General features: G+C 40.3%; 2 protein-coding genes across 2 annotated transcripts; both read left to right on the top strand.

Annotated features, from left to right (window-relative positions):
* Positions 1-876: 876 nt before the first annotated feature.
* LOC117540416 (odorant receptor 131-2-like) lies at positions 877-1806 on the top strand. The gene has a single exon (XM_034207082.1). It carries the CDS (start codon positions 877-879, stop codon positions 1804-1806), a length of 930 nt encoding a protein of 309 aa, XP_034062973.1.
* A 5349-nt stretch (positions 1807-7155) lies between these two features.
* p4ha3 (prolyl 4-hydroxylase, alpha polypeptide III) lies at positions 7156-23671 on the top strand. The gene is made up of 13 exons (XM_034207047.1): positions 7156-7468; positions 9725-9879; positions 9997-10220; positions 16589-16738; positions 16822-16873; positions 17018-17181; positions 17955-18131; positions 20052-20116; positions 20234-20393; positions 20478-20540; positions 21001-21069; positions 21840-21936; positions 22737-23671. The coding sequence occupies exons 1-13, from the start codon at positions 7281-7283 to the stop codon at positions 22805-22807; spliced, it is 1635 nt and encodes a 544-aa protein (XP_034062938.1). The 5' UTR covers positions 7156-7280; the 3' UTR covers positions 22808-23671.
* Positions 23672-24947: the final 1276 nt, after the last annotated feature.

Genomic DNA, 24947 nt, shown 5'->3' with positions numbered 1-24947 from the left:
GTGTTCCAGGCACGTCCAGCTGGGAGGAGACCGAGGGGTAGACCAAGGACCAGGTGGAGGGATTATATCTCTTTGCTGACCTGGGAGCGCCTTGGAATCCCCCAGTCAGAGCTGGTTGATGTGGCCAGGGAAAGGAAAGTATGGGGCTCTCCTTTGAGAACCAGGGCAAAAAAGTTATGTGCACCCCTGCTTATAAGATTCCATTCTACTATAAACTGTGTAATTTAACAATCATATTATATTATTAGATGCAAGCCAAACCATAACAATTAAATAAAGTAGTTTTTTCTGGGTTTATAACTTTCTTTCTTTTTTATTAGCCACTTATAAATGCTTTCACAAACTAACTGCTTCAACAAATACTGCAACAGGATCCTATGTCCCCATGCACTGAAATATGTTAATGACAAACATCATGGTGTATGACGATAGCATGTAAATAATGCATCTCTGGAGGAATCTGGCATGAATCAAAGAGATGTGAACTGGGCCAAACACTTCAGATAAGGGAAGAACATCTCAGAGATGTTGTTCATCATCAAGTGAACTGAAATCTGATGAACACATTCTTAGGTGAGGGGAGAGCTATTTTATTCTAAAGGTTATATATGTATTGAATACAGTATAAATAGTATGTTCAAATGGGTGGATACCAAGGGTATATAATTGTATATTTACAAATGTGAGGTTTTACTTTAATTATCCAGCATTTACTTATTTACAGTACCCTGCTCTTTAGCATGTTGTATTCTTATTCCTTTTCAATTGTCATTGTGTTTTTTTGAGGATGTTCTTTTTTTGTGTACACAGATTTAATGTTGTTTTTTTTCTTACAGGTTTGCGAGAGAGGTTTGCTTAATAGTGCATATTTGCAGAATGCATAATCTGACTGAATTAACAGGCAATGCAACGTCACACACAAGCCACTCTGTGATCATCAAGGTGTGTGTGGTCATCCCTTTCTTCTGCGTCTTCCTCTCTTGCATTGTTGTCATGCTGTGCATCTTTGCAACTAACAGGCACTTCCTGGACACCTCCCGTTATATCCTGTTTGCCTACATGCTGATTAACGACACTCTCCAGCTCTTGTCCTCTGTGATCCTTTTCCTTTTGGTCATGTGTCTGGTAACATTTCCTACTGTCTACTGTGTTCCTCTGCTGTTACTTTCCACTTCCACATTCATGAACACAACTTTAATCCTGGCCACTATGTCACTGGAGCGTTATGTGGCGATCATCTACCCACTGCAGCGCCCAGCAGCCTGGCGCTCTGACCGTATCTGGATCATAATTCTGTCCATTTGGTTTCTCAGCTTTATTTTCCCTATGATTGAATACTCTATTGGGGAAAGAGATCCTGCTGTGGATATCCTCTCCACACCTGTGCTCTGCAAACCCATTTATATCAACTCATCTCCAATCCAGGCATTGTTCCAAGCTGCTGTTAATATTCTCTTCTTTGTAGTAGTATCTGTTGTTATCCTCTTTACATACATAACAATCCTGCTGAAAACAAGAAAGATGAGACAGGATAAGGTTTCTGCCAGCAAAGCCAAGCACACTGTGCTGCTGCACGGCTTTCAGCTGCTCCTGTGCATGTTGGCCTTCACTCTTCCCATCACTGAAAGTATCATGGCGCCACATGTCAGCTGGCCACGAGAGGATATCGCCTTTTTTATTTATTTCTGTTTCATCCTTATACCACGCTTTCTCAGCCCACTAATCTACGGCTTTAGAGATCAGACGCTCAGGGACTGCTTTGGGAAAACCTTTCTCTGCTGCTCAAACAAAGCCAACCCAGTGTAAGGGGCAGGCTGCAGAACAATTTACCTGTTTCTTGAGCTGGCTTATTTAGTTTTGAGTTCTCAAATGTAATGCACAAATGTAAAAATATGTATTTGTGATGTTTAAACAGGGTTTCTGCAGGTTTTTGGATCATCATCATTGGGAAAAGTTCAATAAAAAGAGTTTTAAATCCTATTTAAAAGTCTTCTATTCAATTAACCAATATAGTAATTAACAATACTTTTGAGAAGTTGTGCAAGTGCTGATTTTTTCAGAAACTTCAATACATTTGAATGAATTACTCTTTTTTAAGTCTGATAAATCCATTCATCCATTTTATACCAATGTTCTGTATCCAAGTCACATTCATTTAATTAATTATAAGAAATTATTTTACACAAATCTGGGAAATTAACCTCTGGTAACCTCTAAAAAGCAAACATTGCAGAAACCTTGGCACTTTGCTGACAAGATCAACAGCTGGTTATAGATTGACTGCTGTTAAACATAAACCAGGCACTGACTGTTTTTGTGCCAGCTGCATCAGAAAAGAGAATTAAATTGACTGAATTTTAGATATCTTACATAAAGTCTGGCATCTGCTGCTGGTATTCAATCTCTTATCTTTCATGAGCATGCAGCACTGAGCATGCAGGACTGTGTGTGTGGTTGGTTGCATGTTAGCTAATGGTTCAGGCCTTCTGTAGGGAGTAAACTGTTATACAGATATTTAAAGTAATACAATCACAAAAATATAACATTTCCGTGCAGAATAGTACACTGCATGAAGAAATCAGAGTCATGTCGCAGGTGAAAAACTTTAGTTTGAATACATACTGTATACAAATAAGAAAAATGTCATTGTGTATCAGCCCTCATGTATATTTCAAACATATTTCCATGGTGGTGACATTATCCATATCAAAATAATAGGAAATACAAAGTTTAACCCTGAAAACTGCTTTCCCAAATGTGCAAATTACACCTGAATGTGTCATTAAAGTATGTTAAAATAATGTTTTGTACTAACTCAATATTTTCATTCCATAAGAAAATAATAAATAATGTATTAAGATATTTGCATTGTGGTGCATACATATCACTAGGTTTATAATAATATGCTATGAGAAAACTAAATCCATTTTTTGTAGGAAAATATGAAAGCGGTCACTTGTAAATCCTTTGTATTGGCCTATGTATTTGTGACTTTGGAGTACACACCATATACATTTCATTTAAAACTATTTATATATATATATTAATAATATGTTATGATTATTAAAAAATATTCACCACAATGAATTCATCTGCAGCTTGTTAATGGCAGTTTGGTTGTTATGCATGTCATTCACCTGCAGGTGTCGCACTGACTCCAAACTTAATATCTAATGCATTAAAGGTCCCATGTCATGGCCATTTCTACTGATCATAATTCCATTGTTGAGGTATACTAGAATATATTTATATTGTGCAATTTTCTAAACTCACATTGGTTTCTCATACAGCATCTCTGTATAGTATGTGTATTCACTCTCTGTCATAAACGGCTTGTTGGAGCTCCTGCTTCTGTCTTTAGGACGTTGTTGTGAGTTTGGACGGAGCAGATACAGGTTAGTTTAGCCTGATCTGATCGAATGGAGATCGCTCCATTCAGAGAACACGCATTTTAAAAGTTTTTCTCCTGCCATCTTGCGTGCTCACTTGTCAAAGCATGGTTTTTACTAACCGTTATCAGTATTTAGTTACTTCGGCATCATTTTGAAACGTGTATTATAATTAAATCACGGTAAAATGTACATGTGTATTTACATTTAAATTTAAATTTTCACCGGCCATGCCGTCATGGCCGCCGGTGAAAATCCTACCCTGGTACACTCACTTTTCCAGATGGACAGGTCGTTCAGATGTGTAGGCGGCCACCCCAGACAAGCTGTCGTGTGACCCACACCATTATAACGGCCCGTCTACACTACAGTAGGGGTGTTGAAAATAATCATTTCTACGATGCATTGCGATGCAGACGTGGACGATTCGGTCTCGATGCAGTGACGGAAGATAATCGGTTATAGCGTAGTAACGTTGCTTCCTGATTTTCCGGCCGCGGCTTTACTATAACGTTTTTTTTTTCTGTCACTTTAATATTAAATCGGTCGGTGACGCAGAGATCAGGGAACAGACGTGACAGCGGCACAGCAACCCCAAACACGGAGCAGTCTGCTTTATCCACCAACCCAAGAACACCAGTCCAGAACCAACAGCAGAAGGACACGCTCTGAATCACTCCGTGTCGCTGCGGCACAGGGATTTATGTTTTTCAAAAATAATCGCGTTACAATCATGTCAGGTTTTTGGTGGATTTAATTAAGTCTTGGATTGCAAAGTATGAATGTCCTCTAGCAATTTTCAGACGATATATACGTGTGTAAAGTTTGTGAAGGCAGGAGGAAAAAAGCTTCCGCGATCACCGTCTCCTCTCCATGAGTGACAGGCTGATAGTGACCCGATAGAAACTTTATTATTCACTTAATCACTGAGATATGATGAAGCTAATTTAATCTCATACATTCATGGGATTTATGTAACAGTAAGACAGAGAATGTAAGTGTGCACCCACATGCACTATTTTTGTTTGTATATGCTGTTGTAAATACTCCTGTTGTCTGCTGTGTTCAGACTCAAGTCCTGTGTGTGATGCCACATTCAGGACATTCAGTGTCCTTTTTTTAACAGAAGGCCGTTGCTAGAAGCTGCAGCTAGACTGCAGAAGCATTATTTTTTTGTTTTTGAGGATGGAACAACTTCACACACAGATATAGGGAGGCTAGACCTATACAATTCATTTATTTTGGTTTATAAATGAATGTCAAGACATTTATGTTATTGATTTCTGAAGCACTTTCTAAATAATAAAAAGAGAGTTCATATGTATTTACTGCATGTATGCATTGATGAAAAATAAGCCATGTGCAGTAATATAGAAAATTGAGGATGCAACGCATTGGTATGAATCGTGATGCATCGGGATATCGAATTGAATCGAATCGTTGACAAGATAATCGTAATCGAATCGAAACGTGAGACCAGAGAAGATGCACAGCCCTACACTACAGGCATAAAAAAATCTTGAAGCTTGGCGTGTCTGAGGCTTGGCGATTTCTCCAAGGCGACCAACAACCAATCAGGAATCTCCCGCCCGCCCCCGGCATACAAAGCAATAGCAATGTTAAAACGAAGTAAACTGGATATAAAATCCCCAAACAGGCGAAAACCTACCAGTTTCATCCACTGTCTCTGCCACCTCCCTCCATGCCTCGCTCCTCCGGTTTGTATCCCGGTAGATCAACAGAGACTGATCATACAGCACCGGGTGATTCACTACCGCTATAATGAATTTTCCCTCAATTTTTTTGAATATGAGGAAATTACCTGCGTAGTCTCTCCCAGCATACACGCGGTTTGATTGGCTAGCGCTTGTACTGTCAGATTTGCATACGCAGGATTTGATTGGCTGATGCCAAGCATCGAGCCTCAACAGTTGAATATTGTTCAACTTTTGATGCCGATAGATGCTCGTGATGCTAGCAAAGCCATGCTCCCCACAATGCAGTTCGGCGAAGTTTTAAAATCTTCTACGTCACCCCATTCAAATGAATGGGCGAAGTGTTGAAAGCATTTTTCTATGCCTGTAGTGTAGACGGGCCGTAACACAGACAACCGAGACAGTGACCGACGCCGTTGCTTGTTGCGACCCCCAGATGACGGCACCTACACAAACCCCCACCCTGCCGACCCTGGACCCTTGCCTTCACCCAGTCATTGCTGCAGAACCTGTCGCAGACAGTGGCGGCGCCAGAGTATTTTTGTTGGGTAATCTGTGGGAGGGCTAACCCATACAGTGGTGGGGCTCAAGTCAGTATTTGCGACGTAATTACATACACGCTATATCGCCCCCCTTGACAGTGAAACGCCACGCGTGAGATTTAGATTATTTCCCTGTCTCAATCCAAATTGAACTGTATGAAATAAAAAGGCACATTTGTAGTCAATCAAAAGGGCGACCTGGAGCCAATCCTACAATTTCCCCATAGGTGAAAGAGTTGACATGCTGAAAACCCAACCCCTGCAGGGGGGTCTGGGGGGATTCACCCCAGGAGGTCTTTTTGAAATACTAACATAAAATACACATTCTGGTACTCTCTTGAGAAGAAAAATAAATAAATCTATTACTACACGACATATTTAAAAAAATGAATGCCATTTTTGTTTTTTGTTACTTTGTTCTGAAAGCTGAACCTGCTGCTCCTCACAGAGACAAGAGGAGAGGCTGTGTGAATTACTTTACATTGTGGATAGCCCCCATTGTTCTGTGTGTCAAAATGAAAGACAGCCCACACACCTATCAATCATCAAACCGTGGGGTCTTATTTCATTACGTGTTGATTTCTATCAACGCGGGACTTCCTGCAACAACACCACGCCGTTATCGTGATTCTGATTGGCCAGAAGACATTATCAAAGATGTTCTATTGAGAAGACGCTCACTACGTGACAAACGTTTTCAAAACCGTTTCTAGTCTTCGGTATTTCCAGACAAGTGGCTACTGAAATCAATCTTACTAACTGCTGTCTGTGCAATTTACTCCGCGCGAGTTGGCGGACTTTATTTTGCTTACCTTAACATCATTTTTCATGGTGGGGCTAAGCCATTTCTTGGTATGGCTGTGTAGCCTACCCCAGCCATACCCTGGCGCCGCCACTGACCGCAAATACCTCATTCCTTCAGTCTACTTGGATCCTAAATGCTTCTCGTTTTGCGCTGTCCCCCGTTCAAATGAAATCGCCGCAAATCATATTTCCACGCACGTTCCAGGGGAGGGGTTACAAGGCTCGCGTCTTGTGCTGCATTCACCTGCACTCGGATATTAGAGATTTTCTCTCATAAATGTCCGATGAGCCACAACTTTTTTTTCAAAACAAAGCTGCCAACTGGGGTGGCAGCTGCCACCCTGTAGAACCACCACTGGTAACTGATATACCCTAATCACCAACAGTTAAAAATAATAAACATATGTAACATTAAAGTGGTGCATAGGCCTACATAATACCCAGATGTAATGCTCCTCATGTTCATGATTTATTTGCAGGAATATAAACTCAAACTGAGTGTGCAGCTCGTTAAATCAGAAACAGTCTTCACACACTGGCACATAACCCAAACCCCATAACGTGTTATGAGTTCTTGTCATTAATAGGCTAGTGCAGATAAACCTGTCGTGCTGTAATGATAAAAGTATTGTCCTGACTGAATTCAGGCTGCAGGTCATACAGAAGGGGAAAGCTGATCCCAGAGCAGGATGAGGGAGATCCCCGTGTGGACTGCAGAGGCATGTTGAAACTCCTGGAGATCCTCAGAACAGTTTAGGGCAGGGAGAGAGGAGCTCACCCACTGAAACTGCTGCTGAACAACCGGAATAAACGTATTATCTGCGCTGGAGATGAAGTACTCCACATGTGTTTGCTTCAGCTGGAGTCTCCTGACTGTCGCTGTGATCCCCGTGTCTTTAGGGGAAATGTATACGTCGCTGCTGAACGTAAAGCAGGCGATCACCGTTGAGCGGAAGCTGATCGATTACTTGAAAACTTACATTGACCACGAGTCAGAGAGACTGGAGGACGTGAAGCGGTAAGTGACACTCTGGAGATGCAGTTACACTTTTGTGGTACCCCTATAGCTCTGTGGATGCAAAACTCTGAAAAACAGTGACAGTGCACATGTTTTGGGGAAATGTAAACTACTAATTCACAGCCACACAGTTCAAGAAAAGTCTCTTTAAAAGAGCAAATAAAAGACTGTGATCATTTGTGTGGCTCATCCACAGGTTAGCTATGATACTTCAGCCCAACAAACTAAAACATTACACTAAATAAATGATCAGTTCATAACTGATTTCCATCTAAAAGAGATCTATTTCTTTACAATAACACAATGTAAGCTATAGAGTGTTTCTTTACATGAAGGTCTTATCAGCACAATTTCTTCCAGTAAAAAAACCTTTATTGGTTGGAAACAGTATGAGTCATGACTGATACCAGGGACGTGCACAGACATTTTGGGGGGCGGGTGCTCAAGTGAGAAAAAGGGTACTTCCCATAATCATTTATAAAAAAATGTTTTAAAACAAAAAGTTAAATATAGTTGCACATCTCTGACTTACTGACCCATTTATTTTAATACCCTCACACTCACACAATTGTTTAATACTCAACAGAATTCTACAAATGGTCTTCTTTAGTATTCACTAAGCACAAGTGCAGACAACAAACTAGTACAATTAATAGTTATTAAATGAGCAGCCAACAATCAAAATTATGAAGTTACTGTTTAAGGCAGGACAGCAGGCAAAAAGATTGTTTTTTCATGTACTTATCATTTTGGTCTATTTTGCTTCCATGTTTTCTTTCACTCTAATGGAAATAAAACTTCCAAGAACCACATGATGTTCATTTTACTACCATGTCTGAATTAATAGCTATGGATTTAAAGCTAATCTGCATTTAAACATAACATTTCAGGGGAAAATACTGACTTGACGTAAGTAACTATCTGGGGAAGTTGTAAGGTGATGTGTTTTTTAGTTTTATCCTTTTATCCTTTTCACCTGCAATGCCTTGGTAACTGTATGCAAATTATCACAATTTAATTAGGTCTAGGTAACTCCTAATTTGCATATCAATGTGGCGATTGTGATGACGTTATTAGATACACATTTGACTGTATTCACTTTAAGTGTCTCCCCTTAAGTACAGTAGGCCTACATTAGCCTGTATGCCCATGATAAATTACCATAGCTAAACCTTGAGCTAACTTAACCATTAGCTAGTAGCCTTAGTTAACTATAATTGTTATTGTCTTTTAGCTAATTAGCTGTAAACCCGAGGCACTGGCAGTTTAGTAATTTGTTCATCACCACTCACCTTCAAAATAAGCCAAGAAAAGCCGGCATAACATGGGACTGTAAAGTGGGAGGTGCTTACACCTGTCTGTCTGAAGTGACTGCCGATGACTGTCCGCACCGCTGTGCAGGAGACGGGGAGGGAGGGTAGAGAGAGCATCGGAACTTCACAGTCTAATCTCCCGACCTGATGTTTTTATTTTGTATTCAATCAATATATTGTTGGAAAGGGAAACTGTGCGCAAACAGCAGTAGATACTGTATACATTCAAGGGCACTTTCTCTGGAGGAAGAAAAAGGGCAGGGGCTCAAGCCCACTTTGATGTCTATGTGTGTGCACGTGGCTGACTGATACACCCACCTCTAACCATTTTATGCCCATGATTCAACCGTTTCTTCCAGCCCTTTTGACCATGAAATCTTTGTGGTGTGAGGTTGGAAAATGTGTAATGTCATGCATCAGCTTTATTCATCTGTTTCAATAATGTAAAAATGATGATCATAGCTAAAAGCTGCAGATGTAGCTTTCCTTCTTTCATATGAAAAAGTCTAACTCTATATTATTCTGTGGCACAACAATGTATATCCTCATTTGATATACAACCCTCAACCCTTGGTGATGTGATGTGTAGGCCTATAGTCATTATTCACTTATTCATTTTATTAGGCTATTCTCATTCATTGCAGTTGGTTTTACAGCTGCTTTCTCCTTATTCTTCAGTCTTTTTATGATGCATTGTTGTTTATTTCAGTGTATTGGCTATATTATGTGCCAGGTTTTATCACTGTTTATACTGTTTTGAACCAAATTACAATACACTGAAAAGGTCTTGTTCTATGTTCCTATGGATCGTTTTATTTTCTATGACCAATTTGTATTGTTCTTCAAGATCACCTTAAGGTTCCTCACCTGCAACAGGTGAGACTGTCTGAGCACGTAGTCGCTTCTTCCGTTTTGTAACCACAGTCTACAATCTTCCCTGCAGCTTTTATGCCAAAGTGTCAGACCTGCACACTGAACTTTACAAAGGCCCGGCGACTGCGATGGCCAACCCTCTGGTGGCTTTCACCCTGATAAAGCGGCTGCATTCAGAGTGGCTGAACGTAGTCCACAGCAACGAAGCCCAGGAGAACACACAAGGTTGGCTCTCTGCTTTGTTTACAGACACATCTGGTGGTGATAACGCCCCCTACTCCTCTTCTCAGCTGTCACCACCAAACCCCCCCCCAACTCACCTTTTGGCCCTCTGCTGTCCAGCCCTCAGGTCCAGTTACGAGAAGGAAGAGGCGGATCTGCCCAAACTGGAAGACCTCCAGGGGGCCGCCCAGGGGCTGATGAGGCTGCAGGATGTGTATGTTCTCCAGGTGGCCAGCCTCGTAAGGGGTCTTTTCCAGAGAGTGACTGAAGGACAGCCTATTGATATCTGCAGGCCTGCGGTGTCTGTCCCGCTGTCGGGGGATGACTGCTTCCTGGTTGGAAAGGTACACAATTCATTATTTTCATGTATTGCTTCATCCAATTGATTTTAGGTTATTAGCCTTGGTGGAAAAATAATCTGCAGAAAAGTCGCCACTGGCATACGTATCTTTAGGCTATATATGACGTTATTAGATTTGAACAATGCATCAATGGGGAGCTAGTTTAACCTGGTTGGTTTATATAGCCTTCGCCTATAGGTAGTTTAGTAGAGAGGCTCCCAATCTAGAGTCCCAAGATAATTCTGAGAGGAGATGATACTTTTAATCAGAGAGGAAAGTGGGGGAAAAAACAAAGTCCTGCGACACACATTTCTGTGTTTTTTTTAAACTTGACTTAACTTTTTGGTAAAATATTTTTGAGATGATTTCTCTTCAAAACACTTAAAATGAAACCATCTGCCTGAAATAACTTTCTGAAATGTGACAATAGGTCATAATTAGATACACCTTTTTTGTAAAAGAAAGTTGGAAATCAACCAGTAACAGCTTGCAAATAAATGTTGTTGAGGAAAAAATGTGTACTTAAGTATTCTCTTAAACTAAATGGAGAATTCTCTTAAACTAAATGGAGAATTTGTATTATGTGATGTAAAATAGTAGGCTTATGCACCGGAAGGCCTACGTACAAATGTCTTTTTAAGTGCAGTTCTTCAGTAACTCATTGCTCTATTGCCCATTTGTGAGCTCAATAAATCCTAAAATGCAGAAGAAAATGTCGGTCCTGATAAACATCCCATTTTAAAGGTCTGCAAAAATACTTTTATTCCTAACTTGTCAGTCAGTGTGTGGTGGGAATCCAGACAGTCAAGTATGGAAAAAGTTAAATTCTTCCCATTGCGTGCCTGGGAATCCGTTCCATGGGAAGATGAATATACATATACATATACAATATACATTACATACAGAAGCAGAATGAAAGAAAAAAAAGTTTTCCCAGCTATAAATTAAATGTGTTATGTACAGTGTTAGGGCAGGGCACTATGTGGGAGAGACGTCCTCCTCAGTGGCGTTTTCTCCCGGAGGCCAAGGGAAGCCAGGCTTCCCCTGTTTTTTCGGATTGTAGTTATAATTTAAATAAATAAATAAAAACACTCGATAATTCTCCTTTGCTGTGTGTTGCTGCCGGCCCGTCTCTCCCCCATTCTCATTGAGTATTTTACAAAGAGTGAAACAAACAGCGCCCCTCTAGATGTTATGGTGAAACAGTAGATTGCAATCACTGTTGCGAGAGGAGGCCAGCCGAATCTGGCTTCCCTTGGTGAAAAAAAATGGAGGGATTGACCAATCAGATGAGGCCCACGTGATGCCCCTGCCAACCTGTGATTGGTCAGGGCCATAGCCGCCTCTTGCTTCCCTTCAGAGGCGGCTGGCGATTTGATTGGACACTGCCATCCAATCAAATCACATCAACATCAGTTTTAATACTGTAACTGTCATCACCGCCGTTAGAAATTATCAAGCAAATGAAGCATTATGGAGGGTGGAGATTTGGCGTACTTAATCAAACATAACTTTACTAAACTTCCGCTACAGCAGCAACTAAAAATTAAATCAGATGACAGGCCAATGCCCGCACTCGAGCTGTGTGTACACAGAGGAAAAAGGGAGAGAATCGGACGTTCAATGAGGACAATTATGTCCGCACGGTGTGGCTAACTGGAAGCGCTAAACTTCAGCGTCTATTTTGCTGGCCATGTCTTCTTTTTGAGGATTCGTGCTCCCTGAACAATCCTTGGGCAACTTCAGGATTCATCGACCTTGCCAACCTGTCTCGGGCAATTGAGAGGCACGGTAAATCCAAAAATCACAGATTGTGTGATTGTCTGCATACATTAATAAGTAAAATGCTTAAATTAATAAGGAGAGAGTTTCAGCTGGAGAGTGCGTGCGGACCTGTCGGTTAGATCAGTGGTTCCCAAACGGTGTGCGGCGGCACACTGGTGTGCCGCAAGTCCGGGTGTGCCGTGGGATTTTGTGACAACCATACGTTGTTATTATTGCAATATACAACTACACAAAAATAATTATTTTTTAATTTACTATATCAGTACTTTGTAGGTTTATATGTACGTAATCTGCGCGACTTGTGCGTCCACATCTCCACGTGCAGTGCTGCATAAACATGGCTGAGTCAGCGATAACTTTCGAGGGGTGGAGGAGGTATGCCCATTATTTTGAGTTCGTCCGAAGAATAGACAGGAATGTGACGGTGAGGTGCAAACTGTGTCCAGGCCAGAAGCTGTTATCCACTGCTGGAAACACCACGTCAAACCTCAACAAGCACCTGTAAAGAACACATGCTAAGGTGAAGCTACCGCACAGCTATTTGTTGTTTGTTTATATCACGTAGTCTGTTCTTCTTCTCTGTCTTCCGGTTGTTGCCTGTTTTGAATAACAAATACACACTACCGCCGCCTGCTGGTAAGGAAAGTTATTGCCACTCACGCATGCGCAGTTCGTACCGTACATGTATGTCACTAATTTGTAAGTCGGCAACATATTTCCAATAGCACATGTTTCAATGCTGATTGCTGAAATGTTACATTTATAATTTGTAGTTCAGGACCATGCAGTGCAGCTTCCTTGCATTGACAGTTCTATGTGCTGAATTTCTGCTGAGTTTCCTTTGCCTCATTTTTTATTTTGTGACCTGTCTGGTTTAAATGAGTGTGTTGCTGCTTTGATGAAGCCTAATTTGATTAAGTTTCAAATTAATTTCTGAAATATTTCATTAATAAATATTTCATGAGTAATATAGTTGTCTTTGTCACATTTTATTTGGCATTAGTAAATAATTATGCACATTTACAGATATTTTACATGATATGAGTGATAACACGTGTTATAAGGGCTATAGCCTATTTTGCACAATAGGTGTGCCTTGAGATTTTTACTTGTCCTTTGGTGTGCCTTGGGCACAAAAAGTTTGGGAACCACTGGGTTAGATAACAGGCGTGTGCAAGTCCTGCATCTGTGTGATACAAATGTGTGTCAAATGATACCGGGCGCTGTAATCACTCATCTGGTTACGTTATTGACCAACCGCCGACCCAAAAAATGGGCTTCCCCTACATTTTTCCCCACGCCACGCTACTGGTCCTCCTGCCTGGAAAATACATTATCTCACTAAGCAGAAGCTTTTGGAGCAAAGAGCCTGAGCTTGTCTTTACTCGTACTGAGGCTGAGATTATCTGAGACAATCTTTAAACGGTAAAAAAGTGAAAAAGCTCTCACTCTGAGATTGTATATGGCCGTTAAACTGTTACTCAAACCAGCAGGGTTAAAAGACAGACGTTTTTAGCGTCGGTTCATTTGAAGATATTTGAACAATTAAATCAACTGATTCTTCCCTCAGGCTATTCTGAGATATGCAGAAATTAGCTTTTTTTTTTTAATCAATTGGTTCTTTAGAGACTAATGGCTCCTAAATAGTGGGTTGCAATGTTGTGAACTGTGTGTGTTGGGGAAGATAGGTCTGTAAGTGTGTTTTTGGGGGGGTTACTGCGACACTGGAATTTTATTTGTGTGCTGTCTGGAGGGGGTTGTGGATATAATCTGTGATGGGGGAGACACATGACACCCTGTTTTATGTGGGTGCTGTCAAGCCTGTAGTCAGCACCTACTTCATCAAGGCAAGTCAGATACAAAACAGGTTTCAGACCGAGTAAAGAGATAGCCTGCAGCCGGTGTTCAAGACTTTCTCGGTGTAGAAACAATCAAGGTGTTTTATCAACAGACATACAGCTCTATCCACAATGTAGTTGCTTGAGATCAGACAGATGTACTCTCTTAGATTGACATGCTCACTGTGGAGCAGTTTGACTATTTAAAAAAAAACACAAATCCAGAGCTGCATCAACAAGTCGACAAAATGGACTAGTTGATCCAAAAATAATTCATAGTAAATTAACATTCTTTGGCTTTGGACTATTATAAACTTTATTCAAACCGCTAATCTCATCATCATGAAGATCAATATTTCTTTCGTAAGGTTACAGCAGAATACATAACAACAAAGATACACAAAAAAATACAGCACCCACAAAAAGCATCAAAACAAATCACAGACATCACTAAGTAGGTACAAAACAAATTGATTATATTCATCTAATGGCATAGTTTCATGTTTTAAAGTTTTATATTGGCTGTAATTTGTAACAGTAACACACACACTCAGATGGCCATATTATTTATAATGGCTGATGTCAAACAAAAAGGTTAAATAAGCTGTACAACTAAAAATAATGTCTTGAAAATATTAAAATAAATAATAAGAAAGTGTTTGAATCACAATCAATAAAAGGCAATACAGAACTGTATAACATCTCCTGATGTCAAAATATAAAATAAATACTAGGGGTGCACCGAATGGGAAATTCTTGGCCGAAACCGATACCGAAAATAGGAAACAGTTGGCCGAAAACCGAATGCCGAAAGGCCGAAAATGATTAATAGAAATATATATATATAATGTATACATTTTTTACCAATGTTGTTCAGCTACCTGATTATGGAAATAGACATGATTATGGCAAAACTTAACTTAAATAATAATCACTATTATGGGTCCATAAAACATTTATTCAGCACTTTTGAATGCATACAGTACATTTATATATGTCATGTATTATTGCTAAAAAACATTATATCGCAGTCTTAGTGTCGCCAACTCGTTTCTAATATGCAAAGACAACAAATGCGTCTATGATGTATTTTCGATCAGACGAGATCTCTCTCCCCCGTCTGTGTGCGAGGGGGCGGGGCAGTTTACACACACGCAGCTGCTACATGCAGCGGAGCACACTGCGGAGATGGCGGAGAGAACGCGCTCCGAGGTGTGGTTAAACTTTACCTGTCTCGATGTGGAGAATACTTGTTACCAGAAGTGCAATAAGAGTTTAGCATGTAAGCACGAGCAATTTGTCTAAACATTTAGCAAAAGTGCACCGCATGCAGACGGAGGAATGCACCGGGTTCGACCGTCTTTCTAGCAGCTCTGTAGCCCCATCCACGAGTAACGTTTCCACGTCAGGTGTTATGTATGCTAGCAGCAACACACGCAGTTAACTACATGATACAAACATGGGTTAATGATTAGAGGAAACTGAGTTATTTAGTTTGTTAAAATTTCAGCTATTCTGTTTACAGTCTGTCATCAGATTATTTAATACGATTTGTTAAAGGCTCAGGGCAATCTCGATGACAAAGGTCAATGTTCCCCCCCCTGTGAGCCAGCCGCGAGCATGGTCGCCGCGTCTTTATTACGTCATCACAACAACACGTTAAGTTACCAACTTAAGCCTGTTCTGACATTCGGTGATATTTTTTCGGTGCTAAAACCCTTTCGGCCGAAAGACGAAAGGGCCTTTTTAACCATTTTCGGCCGATAATTTTCGGTGGCCGAATATTCGGTGCATCCCTAATAAATACAATGATAAATATATAACAAAATAAAATCTGAGACGGTTTCTGACAGTTTGTGCAGAAATTCTTTGGTTATGCAAACCGATTGTTGCAGCAGCTGTCCGAGTGGCTGGTCTCAGACGATCTTGGAGGTGAACATGCTGGATGTGGAGGTCCTGGGCTGGTGTGGTTACACGTGGTCTGCGGTTGTGAGGCCGGTTGGATGTACTGCCAAATTCTCTGAAACACCTTTGGAGACGGCTTATGGTAGAGAAATGAACATTCAATTCACGGGCAACAGCTCTGGTGGACTTTCCTGCTGTCAGCATGCCAATTGCACGCTCCCTCAAAACTTGCGCCATCTGTGGCATTGTGCTGTGTGATAAAACTGAACATTTCAGAGTGGCCTTTTATTGTGGCCAGCCTAAGGCACACCTGTGCAATAATCATGCTGTCTAATCAGCATCTTGATATGCCACACCTGTGAGGTGGGATGGATTATCTCGGCAAAGGAGAAGTGCTCACTATCACAGATTTTTTTTCAGATTTGTGAACAATATTTGAGAGAAATGGTTATTTTGTGTATATAGAAAATGTTTTAGATCTTTGAGTTCATCTCATGAAAAATGGGAGCAAAAACAAAAGTGTTGCATTTATATTTTTGTTCAGTGTAGTTAACCCAAATAAATCAAGCTTGGCAGGGTGACAACATTACACCAGCTGAATGAACAGATACAACTGGTTAAAGAAACTGGTCTGATAAAGCTGCTGCCTAGGGCTTTAACTTACGCTAACTGACTACTGCTAATTAGATGTGACTAAAAAGAGGTCCATAATCAAACCTGGAACCCATGAGTGCATATGGACCAGAGCCAGGTGACATTAAGAGCCTGAATACTACCAAACATGACGAATACTTTAGCCACCGTTTGAATGACTGGCTGTAACCCTGACGTTATTTTACCCAGGTGGCCTACGAGCAGCATGACTACTACCACTCGGTGCAGTGGTTGGAGGAGTCGGTGCGTCTCTTCAGGGGCGCAGGAGGCGAGTGGATTCCAGAGAATGCAGGCACTTTAGAGGATGCTCTGGATCACCTGGCCTTCTCTCATTTTAAAGTAAGTAGAAGGACACTTTGGAAATATACATTTGGAAGTTGACTGATAGATTGCCCTGCCCTAAATTCCTCTCATTGTTTCAGACGGGAAACATCTCCTATGCTCTCAGTTTATCCCAGGAGTTACTGCATCATGGTAATACTTTTTTATTTAACCTGCCCTTTTCCTTGAACCCTGTCTATGGTGCATTACAAAAATGACTTGTTTGAACTTGCCTGAACTGACAGTACTAAGAAGTATGCCCAGTATAATGTACAGTATTTACTCGTTTTTTCTCAGATCCAATGAATGGAAGGGTTTTGCAGAATGTTGAGAAATACGAGAGGCTGCTGGTTAGGAGCCCACCCTTATCAATCACAGACCATGGTCTGAAGAGACCCACCTCAAATAATGTAAGGACCAGGGATACTTACGAGACACTCTGCCAGACCCAAGGCTCTCAGGTATTCATCACAATTTATCATTATGAAACATACTGTGTTAGCAAAATAACTGGAAGGTATCACGGATAAGTTAATACAGCAAAGTGTTAAAGCAAATGTGCAATGGAATTAAATCTGCTTTTTCAATAGCAGATGTCCCTGATGGATCATACCAACCAATCTAAATTCTCATATGTTGTTTGTTTGTCTTTGTACAGTCTATGTTAGAAAAAATATCAGGTATAGTCAGCATTGAGTTATGCTGGATGTGTAATGTTAAAGAATGCAGTTTATATGGATCTTATATGGATATTTGAGCTAAATGCTAACATCAGCATGCTCCCCATGACAATGCTAACGCTTATGATAATGTATTTTATGTCAATGACCATCTCAGTTTTGTGTGTCAGCATGCTAATATTGGCTATTTAGCTACAAAGTAAAACTGAATCTGACGTGATGTAATGAAACCAAACTCATAAACCAAAGTTTTGGATGAATTGAAACTCTTACATGATGATGGCATACCAAATGTCATGGCAATCCAACCAATATTTGTTAAGATGTTGTAATCAAATTTGACAACAGTTTGGAGTTTCAGCTCCAATGTTATTAAAATGTAAGTTTGTAATGAATATTTCCTAGACCATAAAAAGACTATCAATATTCTAATTCTTTTAAGCTCCTGCGGAAAAAAATAACTAAGCTATAAGCAATTGTTTGCAGATGAAGAAGAAAAGATAATTCCTTTTTGTTCTTGTTAATGGACTTCAGATGTCTGATTCTCTTTGCAGCAAATGCATTTTAAAAACCCCAGACTATTCTGCGACTTCTTCACCAATGGAAATCCTGGACTGCTACTACTGCCAGTGAGACGTGAAGTGCTGAGCCTGCAGCCGTATGTGGTCTTGTATCACAACTTCATCACTGACACAGAGGCTGAGGACATCAAGACCACCGCTCACGCAGGAGTAAGTGCATCTTCCTCATCACTTGAGGGTTAAACCAAAAAACATGTTTCTCCAATACGTCATAGGAACTAAGGAAAAAAGCCATGTTTTTACAGCTAATACTGCATTTTTTACTTAATCCAATTAGAATCTGAAATAGTTTTGAAATCCCCTGTTTTGCAGAGTTTTCTCTCATGGGACTCACAAAAAGGAGGCTGAAAAATATGTTTTCATGACAACAGCAAGAGTTCAGTCAAAATCGACAAAAAGCGTTAGAAAATCGCCTGGATTTAACACTTTGCTATTGCCATGTAAACACCCGTTTTGTCTCACATTGAATAGTATGGCCTATTTCTACTATTATGTTCCAACAGTGAAGATCCAATTTCCTTAAAATTACCCTGGGATATTATTTTATAATGGCCCTTATTAGTGTATATTTAGGATATATTACTATGTGGCTACTAGCAGGCAACTTTCCTATGTTGATGTTGGCTTTGTTGGTATCACATGGACATCTGCCATGATGTTAACTTTTTATTCCTCTTAAATTAAAAATGCAATGAAATTGTCAGCATTTGAGCACTGAGATGATTTTTGGAGGCAGTGACGCATTTAAATGTTGAGAAGTTGTGAGAAAGCTTTTGTCTTTGTCAGTGGTGAACAGTGATTACCTACAGTACATTTGCTTTGGTTCTGTGGTTGAGGACACTCACTAAATGGGGGCATTTTGCATAGTGAATATTTTCTCTTTTAAAACTTACATTTAGCTGATTATTCTTTTTTTGTTTTAAAGAGTGCATCGAAGAAGGGGAATACGCTTGAAGCCAAGTAACAACATTGTGCTTCATTGTCTTGAATCAAGATTTAAATGAGTAAAAAGGTGCCTATAACAACACATATTTTGTAATCATCCATACCACCTGAGAATCTGCTCTGCTCTGCGGTCTCTGCTAGGCTTCTCTTACTGGAAAGATCCTATGGAGGAAGAGTTGGTCTGCTTCCAAACGTTTAGCTTAAAGGAATGAGGGATATACATTACTACAAAAACTTGGCTGAGCGTCTCAAACTGTCCAAATAACCCCACTGTGCTCCACTGTTAAATATTCAGTCCTCTCTGATGGAACCTCAGCATCTAAGTGAAACTCACTTCTCTGCTCATTTAATGAAAGCTGCAGTGCATGGTCCTCAGAGCTGACTTGTTACTTGAGGGAATATTTGGTGGGCTAACTCAATTGGTCCCTATATCTTCTGTGAGGTTTTGGCATTGTTCAATGAATTTTCCATGCTGTGCTCAGATGGAAACCCCTGTACTTATTTCATCATTATGTCAGCCTGTGGGTTTATTGAAAACAGGCCCAGGGAACAGCATTCGTTTAGAGCATTCGCTAACCATATGGCAGGTTTCACATTCAGCCTCTAACACAGGTATGTTGTGTGGAGTTCACTGACCTGGCATATACTGCTTCCTTGATGATACATTTATGGAATAATAAGTTGTTTGTCAGTTTTTTTTTACCATTAATGTTCTCTTTTGTGCGTTTTTAGACTTGAATGTGTCTAAGCCATATGGTATCTGGAAGTCATCAGGAGTTTGAAAATGAATCAGAAACGTTGTTTGACAAGCTTTAAGGAGAGAATAACATTGTACAAGTTTATGTTCACATTAGAAATTGGCATACATGTGAAAAAGGTCAAAATATAAACTCTATGAAGCCCCCCTCCCTTTCATCAACATTGAGTGTGCGATTTTAGAAACATAAAAGAACTCCATCAATGCGGCTCTCTTAATCTGCTCTTTTTATTATTATTTGACATGTCATTGGAGCAAGTTTTTATGCTAATACTCACATTCGCCACGGCCTGCAGCTTGACATTAAAACTTGGCTGCTGTAACAAATACAAACTTATAAAATACTGTTTTCTATCTTTGCTGACAAGTTGAGACGATCTGTGGTGGCAGCTGGAGAGAAACAAGCAACAGCAGAGTACCGCATCAGCAAGAGGTGAAAATGACTTACCTTTGCCTTAGTATTAAATTAAACACTTATCAGTGTGAAAATTATGTAAAAAGTAACTTTTTCATGGTTTCGAGTAGTTGTTAAACATAATTCTTATTCTAGTGCATGGCTGAAGGACACAGCACACTCCACAGTTGGGAAGCTGGACCAGAAGATCTCCATGCTTACAGGTCTGAATGTGAAGCATCCATATGGCGAGTACCTCCAGGTTGTGAATTATGGGATTGGAGGCCACTATGAGCCGCACTTTGACCATGCTACAGTAAGTTGTTGTACTTGATAAACAAACTTTATTATATTGCTATAGACTATATTATCATGATATATTACTGTTTACATTTTCCAGTCGCCTTCAAGTCCAGTGTTCAAGCTAAAAACTGGGAATCGAGTTGCAACCTTCATGATTTATGTAAGTGATTTCTTACTTTCACCATATTCTGACCCTGTGTGACCCAGATAGCAGCCAGAGATTTTTGGGCAGGTTCCTGTTACTGCTGCTCCAAAGTCTAAATGAAAGACATAGAGGTCAGGCCTTTGCCAGGAGTGCTGCAAGACTTTGGAACAACCTGCCTGAGAACACAGCTTAGACGTGACCTCAGTGCATAAAAAACACTTTTATAGATGTTCTGTCATGCAACAAACTAAAACCAAACTCTATTTTTCGTCTTTTGCCTCCATAATAACAGCCTTCTTTGCCTATTTTATATATTTAGCAACATTTAGCATTATTAAGAATTTCATTTTAACATTTAAGTGGAAGAATAGCTTTCTGCAGGGCTATTTAAAAGACTGCAGCAGACGGAGAAGCTTTTCACAACACAAGCGCATAAACACAAGACACAACTCTGAAGGAATGTCCTTTTCCACAGCTCAGCTCGGTAGAGGCAGGTGGGTCCACAGCCTTCATCTACGCCAACTTCAGTATTCCAGTCGTGGAGGTAAACACTCTGCCAATGTCTAAGCAGCATATTTGTGTCATTTCTGCCTCAAGCTAGACTATTTCAATTGACACTGTGCCCCCCCTTACATTCTATGGAGCAGCTGTCAAAATGCTAAAGGGTCAGACCATAGCAACAACAGCCATGAGATTCTTTATCCTACACAGTACTGCTATTGTAAAGTTGAGACTCAGTGGAGGTTGAGGCTGTATTTTGGTTATTAATTGAGCCGGAGCATAAGGTTTACCAGGACATCCCTGGGGTTTCACCTCTCACCTTACATTTTAGTAAGATCTCACCTACCGGTTGATTATACAGAAACAAAATTATCTTAATAAACTGTTGAAATGAAATACTTACTAATATTATACTGTAACTGCAGGAGCTCTTATACAGTACTTGACATTCAGCTTTAACCAAGATACGCTCTAACCAGGTTAAAACTAAATATATTTTGATAAACAGAGATAGGTTAGCTATATTTTCAAGCTTAATATATTATTATTAAAATAGCCTAGTTTTAGCCTATCTCTGGGGAGGATTATTTACTTTTCTGTATTTCATATAAGAGTAAGCAAACTATCTTTTGGACTTTTTGGCCAACATTTTAAACATTGTGAAATTTGATTGCCATTCTTCAGTACTTTGGATAAAAAGATTGATCTATTAACCGAGAAAGACGTTGTCAGATTAGTCAATAACAAGAAAATGGTAATTTGCAACTTCCCTAGCTAATTAAAAGGTATATTTGCTTTTTTTTTATTTTGCAGAAAGCGGCCATTTTCTGGTGGAATCTGCATAGAAATGGTCAAGGGAACGAAGACACGCTTCATGCTGGTTGCCCGGTGCTTATTGGGGACAAGTGGGGTAAGAGTCAGTAAACCCTGTATGATGTGATAGTAAAGCCGAGCAATTTATCAGGCCCATGTTTTCATACAGACAGATTTTGCCATTTTGTGCCATTATCACAGTCTATTTCCAGTGTTCAGCCCTCCTGTAAGACAGGAGCAAATGTAGACCTACAACAGCTAGGCAACATCTGTGCTGCATTATGCATTTAGAGATGATAGAGAGTGCAGTTCAGACAGTGAGCGCTCATCCTGAAAGCTGAACATCTGCTTCTGGTTGGCCCAGACCATCAAACTCCCAAAATGTGTGTTAGGGGCCCACTCAAGCCAGCACAATGATATGAACCCACACAAAGCAGCTGCAGGAGTATTTGGTGGTTGTGTTGTTGTTTTTTGAAGCCATAGACTTAACCTGAAATACATTTAAGGCTTTAAAACTGAATAATTGAAATGTTTAGAGGTGTAGTGTCTAGGATTTCGAGGGATTAATGGAATAAATTGAATATTGTATTTGTTACTAATATATCATTCATGAATACACACCTTACATGAACACTAGTAGTTACCCTACAATGAGCCCTAAATGTGTACAGGAGCAGTTTTTATTTTACCTCAAGGCCACTGTAGGTTTTCCGACATGCTTGTAAAAGGCTGGAAGAAAGGGTGTTAAGTAGGTTTGACATCTCTGACCTCACTGCTAGAATCCACTACATCCTACTCACTTGAGCTTTTAAAAGAAAAGGCAATCAAACTTTAATTTATCAGTGCTTGTGTCCTTAAGATATTAAAACATAGTTTGCATCGTTCCGTATCTTTCAGTGGCAAACAAATGGATCCATGAGCATGGCCAAGAGTTCCTTCATCGCTGCAGCCTGAATCCTGAGGAGTGAGGGGTGGAGCGATTGCTGGGCCCCTTGGAGCACAAGAGCCAGCCTCCACAATTGAGAGGCACGCTTGCAGGCAGAGAGAAGGAGGGAGCCAGAACATAAGCCCACAGGCAGGGGAGGGTACAGCCGTATAGGGGCAGCCGTGATTGGAGCCCCGGGCCTATGGGAGCCCGAAGCGTACAGTGCTGCAGTGGACATGGATAGCACAAGGCTGAGAGGCGGGACAGAAGAGGCTGTTGGCAATAATCCCCAGAGGCCAAAAGCTCTCTTGCTCTTACTCGCCAGGTTCTGCAGATGGAGGGAGGCCTCTGCCTTCTCACACTGTGCTGGATTCAGTTAACTGTGCAGGGGCTGTTTGCTTCTCTCGCTTCAAAACTGACATTTTATGCAGCCCCTTTCCTACACTGGGCAAACTTAAGGGTCTGCCATCACATATCAACACAGCTGTACCTTGTGCAAACTCTCAGAACCTTCATTCTAATGTGTATAAGTTTACAAAGATTCCTGTGCCTGAATCACAGTGAAATGTTTATAAAACGATGCACAAGGAAAGGAGAATGTTGTGCAAGTCAATTTATTTATAAAAATGCTTTTAAGGGCTGGAACAATCAGATATAGAGTGTGTGAACTTTTTTGTACAGTTTTATTTTAAGGTAATATCTTTGTTCACTGCAGCTAAGCAACAGAGATTGGTTCAAGTTCTTCTACAATGGGTCATCTCAGACCCCCGGACTGCAGCTCTGACTGGTGCTATGAGTCAAAGGACCCAGTCATTGTGAGCGTGCATGTTTATTACCAGCTGACTAAATTATATTGTCACTGTGAGATCATTTCTTTAAATAAATGGTTGTCTAATGGAACAGTTAAGCCAGATGTGTCATCCTCTTATTGAGCTTTAGAGGCTGGGCGTCAGTAATCACACTCTGTACGCCAAGCAATTGGGAACACTTCGGCTGCCGACTTTGTGGCTAAACTAACACAAACAATGCTGTCTGCATACCATTGAAAGGTCATATGCCCATCTTAAAACAGGGTGAAGTGAACCAGATACATTATTTGAATTCACTGTAAGCTTGGGCATCCTGCTGATTAATGAAGGAATCTGTGAGAGTGAATAATAAGGGAGTGACAGAGGAATAATACCCCGGCTTGCTCATCGTGATGAATGTTTTCCTTCAAGCACCCCACGGTGTACATAAACAGACGCACCCTTCAAGCTCATGCTGTATATAACAAATATAAGAACGGGTCATATACTGGATGCTTATTGCACATGTCTGTGTGCACACTCAACAGCAGGACTTGATTATTTTAGCTTGGAGTGGATGGATAGCAACATGCTGCTTTTGGAAAGCTCTAATCAGTTTCATTACAGCGATACCATTAAAAAAACAAACAGATAAAGCTACTTTTAATCGCAAAACACAAAAATTAACACCATATTGTCAACAAAAGGTTGCATCTACTTTGGTCATATTTATAGAAACATAATATTGTATTTTCTTGTACAGATAAGGACTATTTTATGTTGTCTGCAAATCTATATGCAATCTATTTATAAGAGATTATATTTTATATATCAGAAACAAAAAGGGAATTCCAGGAAAGCAAAACGGTTAAAGTAATGTTTTCACAGGTCCCTCTTACAACCTGAAGCCTGACTTTTCCCTGAATTTCAAAGGGCTTTATTTTGCACTCTTCCTATACAACCTAAGCGGCCCTCCCTGTTTCCATGAACACCACTACAAACATGGCTTTAGAGTGACTTGTTGCTATGCGATAGCAGTGCAAACTACCTAAGCATACATGACTAGAGCATATATGGTATACCTCAACACACTGCCAAGTACATACAGTAATTCGTTTTAACAAATTGGCAACATTCCAATCTTGTGGAACATGATGAAAAAAGCATCAGTGTTTGTGCACATCTCGTAGAAAGAATACTTGAGTAAACACGCTGACGGAAAGAGTGCTGACTGACAGAGGAGCTGCTAAGCAAAAGTCAAATAAAGGGAAGAAGTTCAGCACATATCATAAAATCCCAAGTTGGAGAAAAAAAAGAAAATCACTGCAGACTCCTGTGAGTGGCTTCGTAGCTGTGATGGATCAGTGTCACCCTCTGCTGGTGGTGTAAGTGAAG

The sequence above is a fragment of the Gymnodraco acuticeps genome, unplaced genomic scaffold (assembly GCF_902827175.1).
Source record: "Gymnodraco acuticeps unplaced genomic scaffold, fGymAcu1.1, whole genome shotgun sequence".
NCBI lineage: Eukaryota > Metazoa > Chordata > Actinopteri > Perciformes > Bathydraconidae > Gymnodraco > Gymnodraco acuticeps.
Note: the sequence above shows the minus strand (reverse complement) of the source record. Positions and strands in the feature narration are given on the sequence as shown.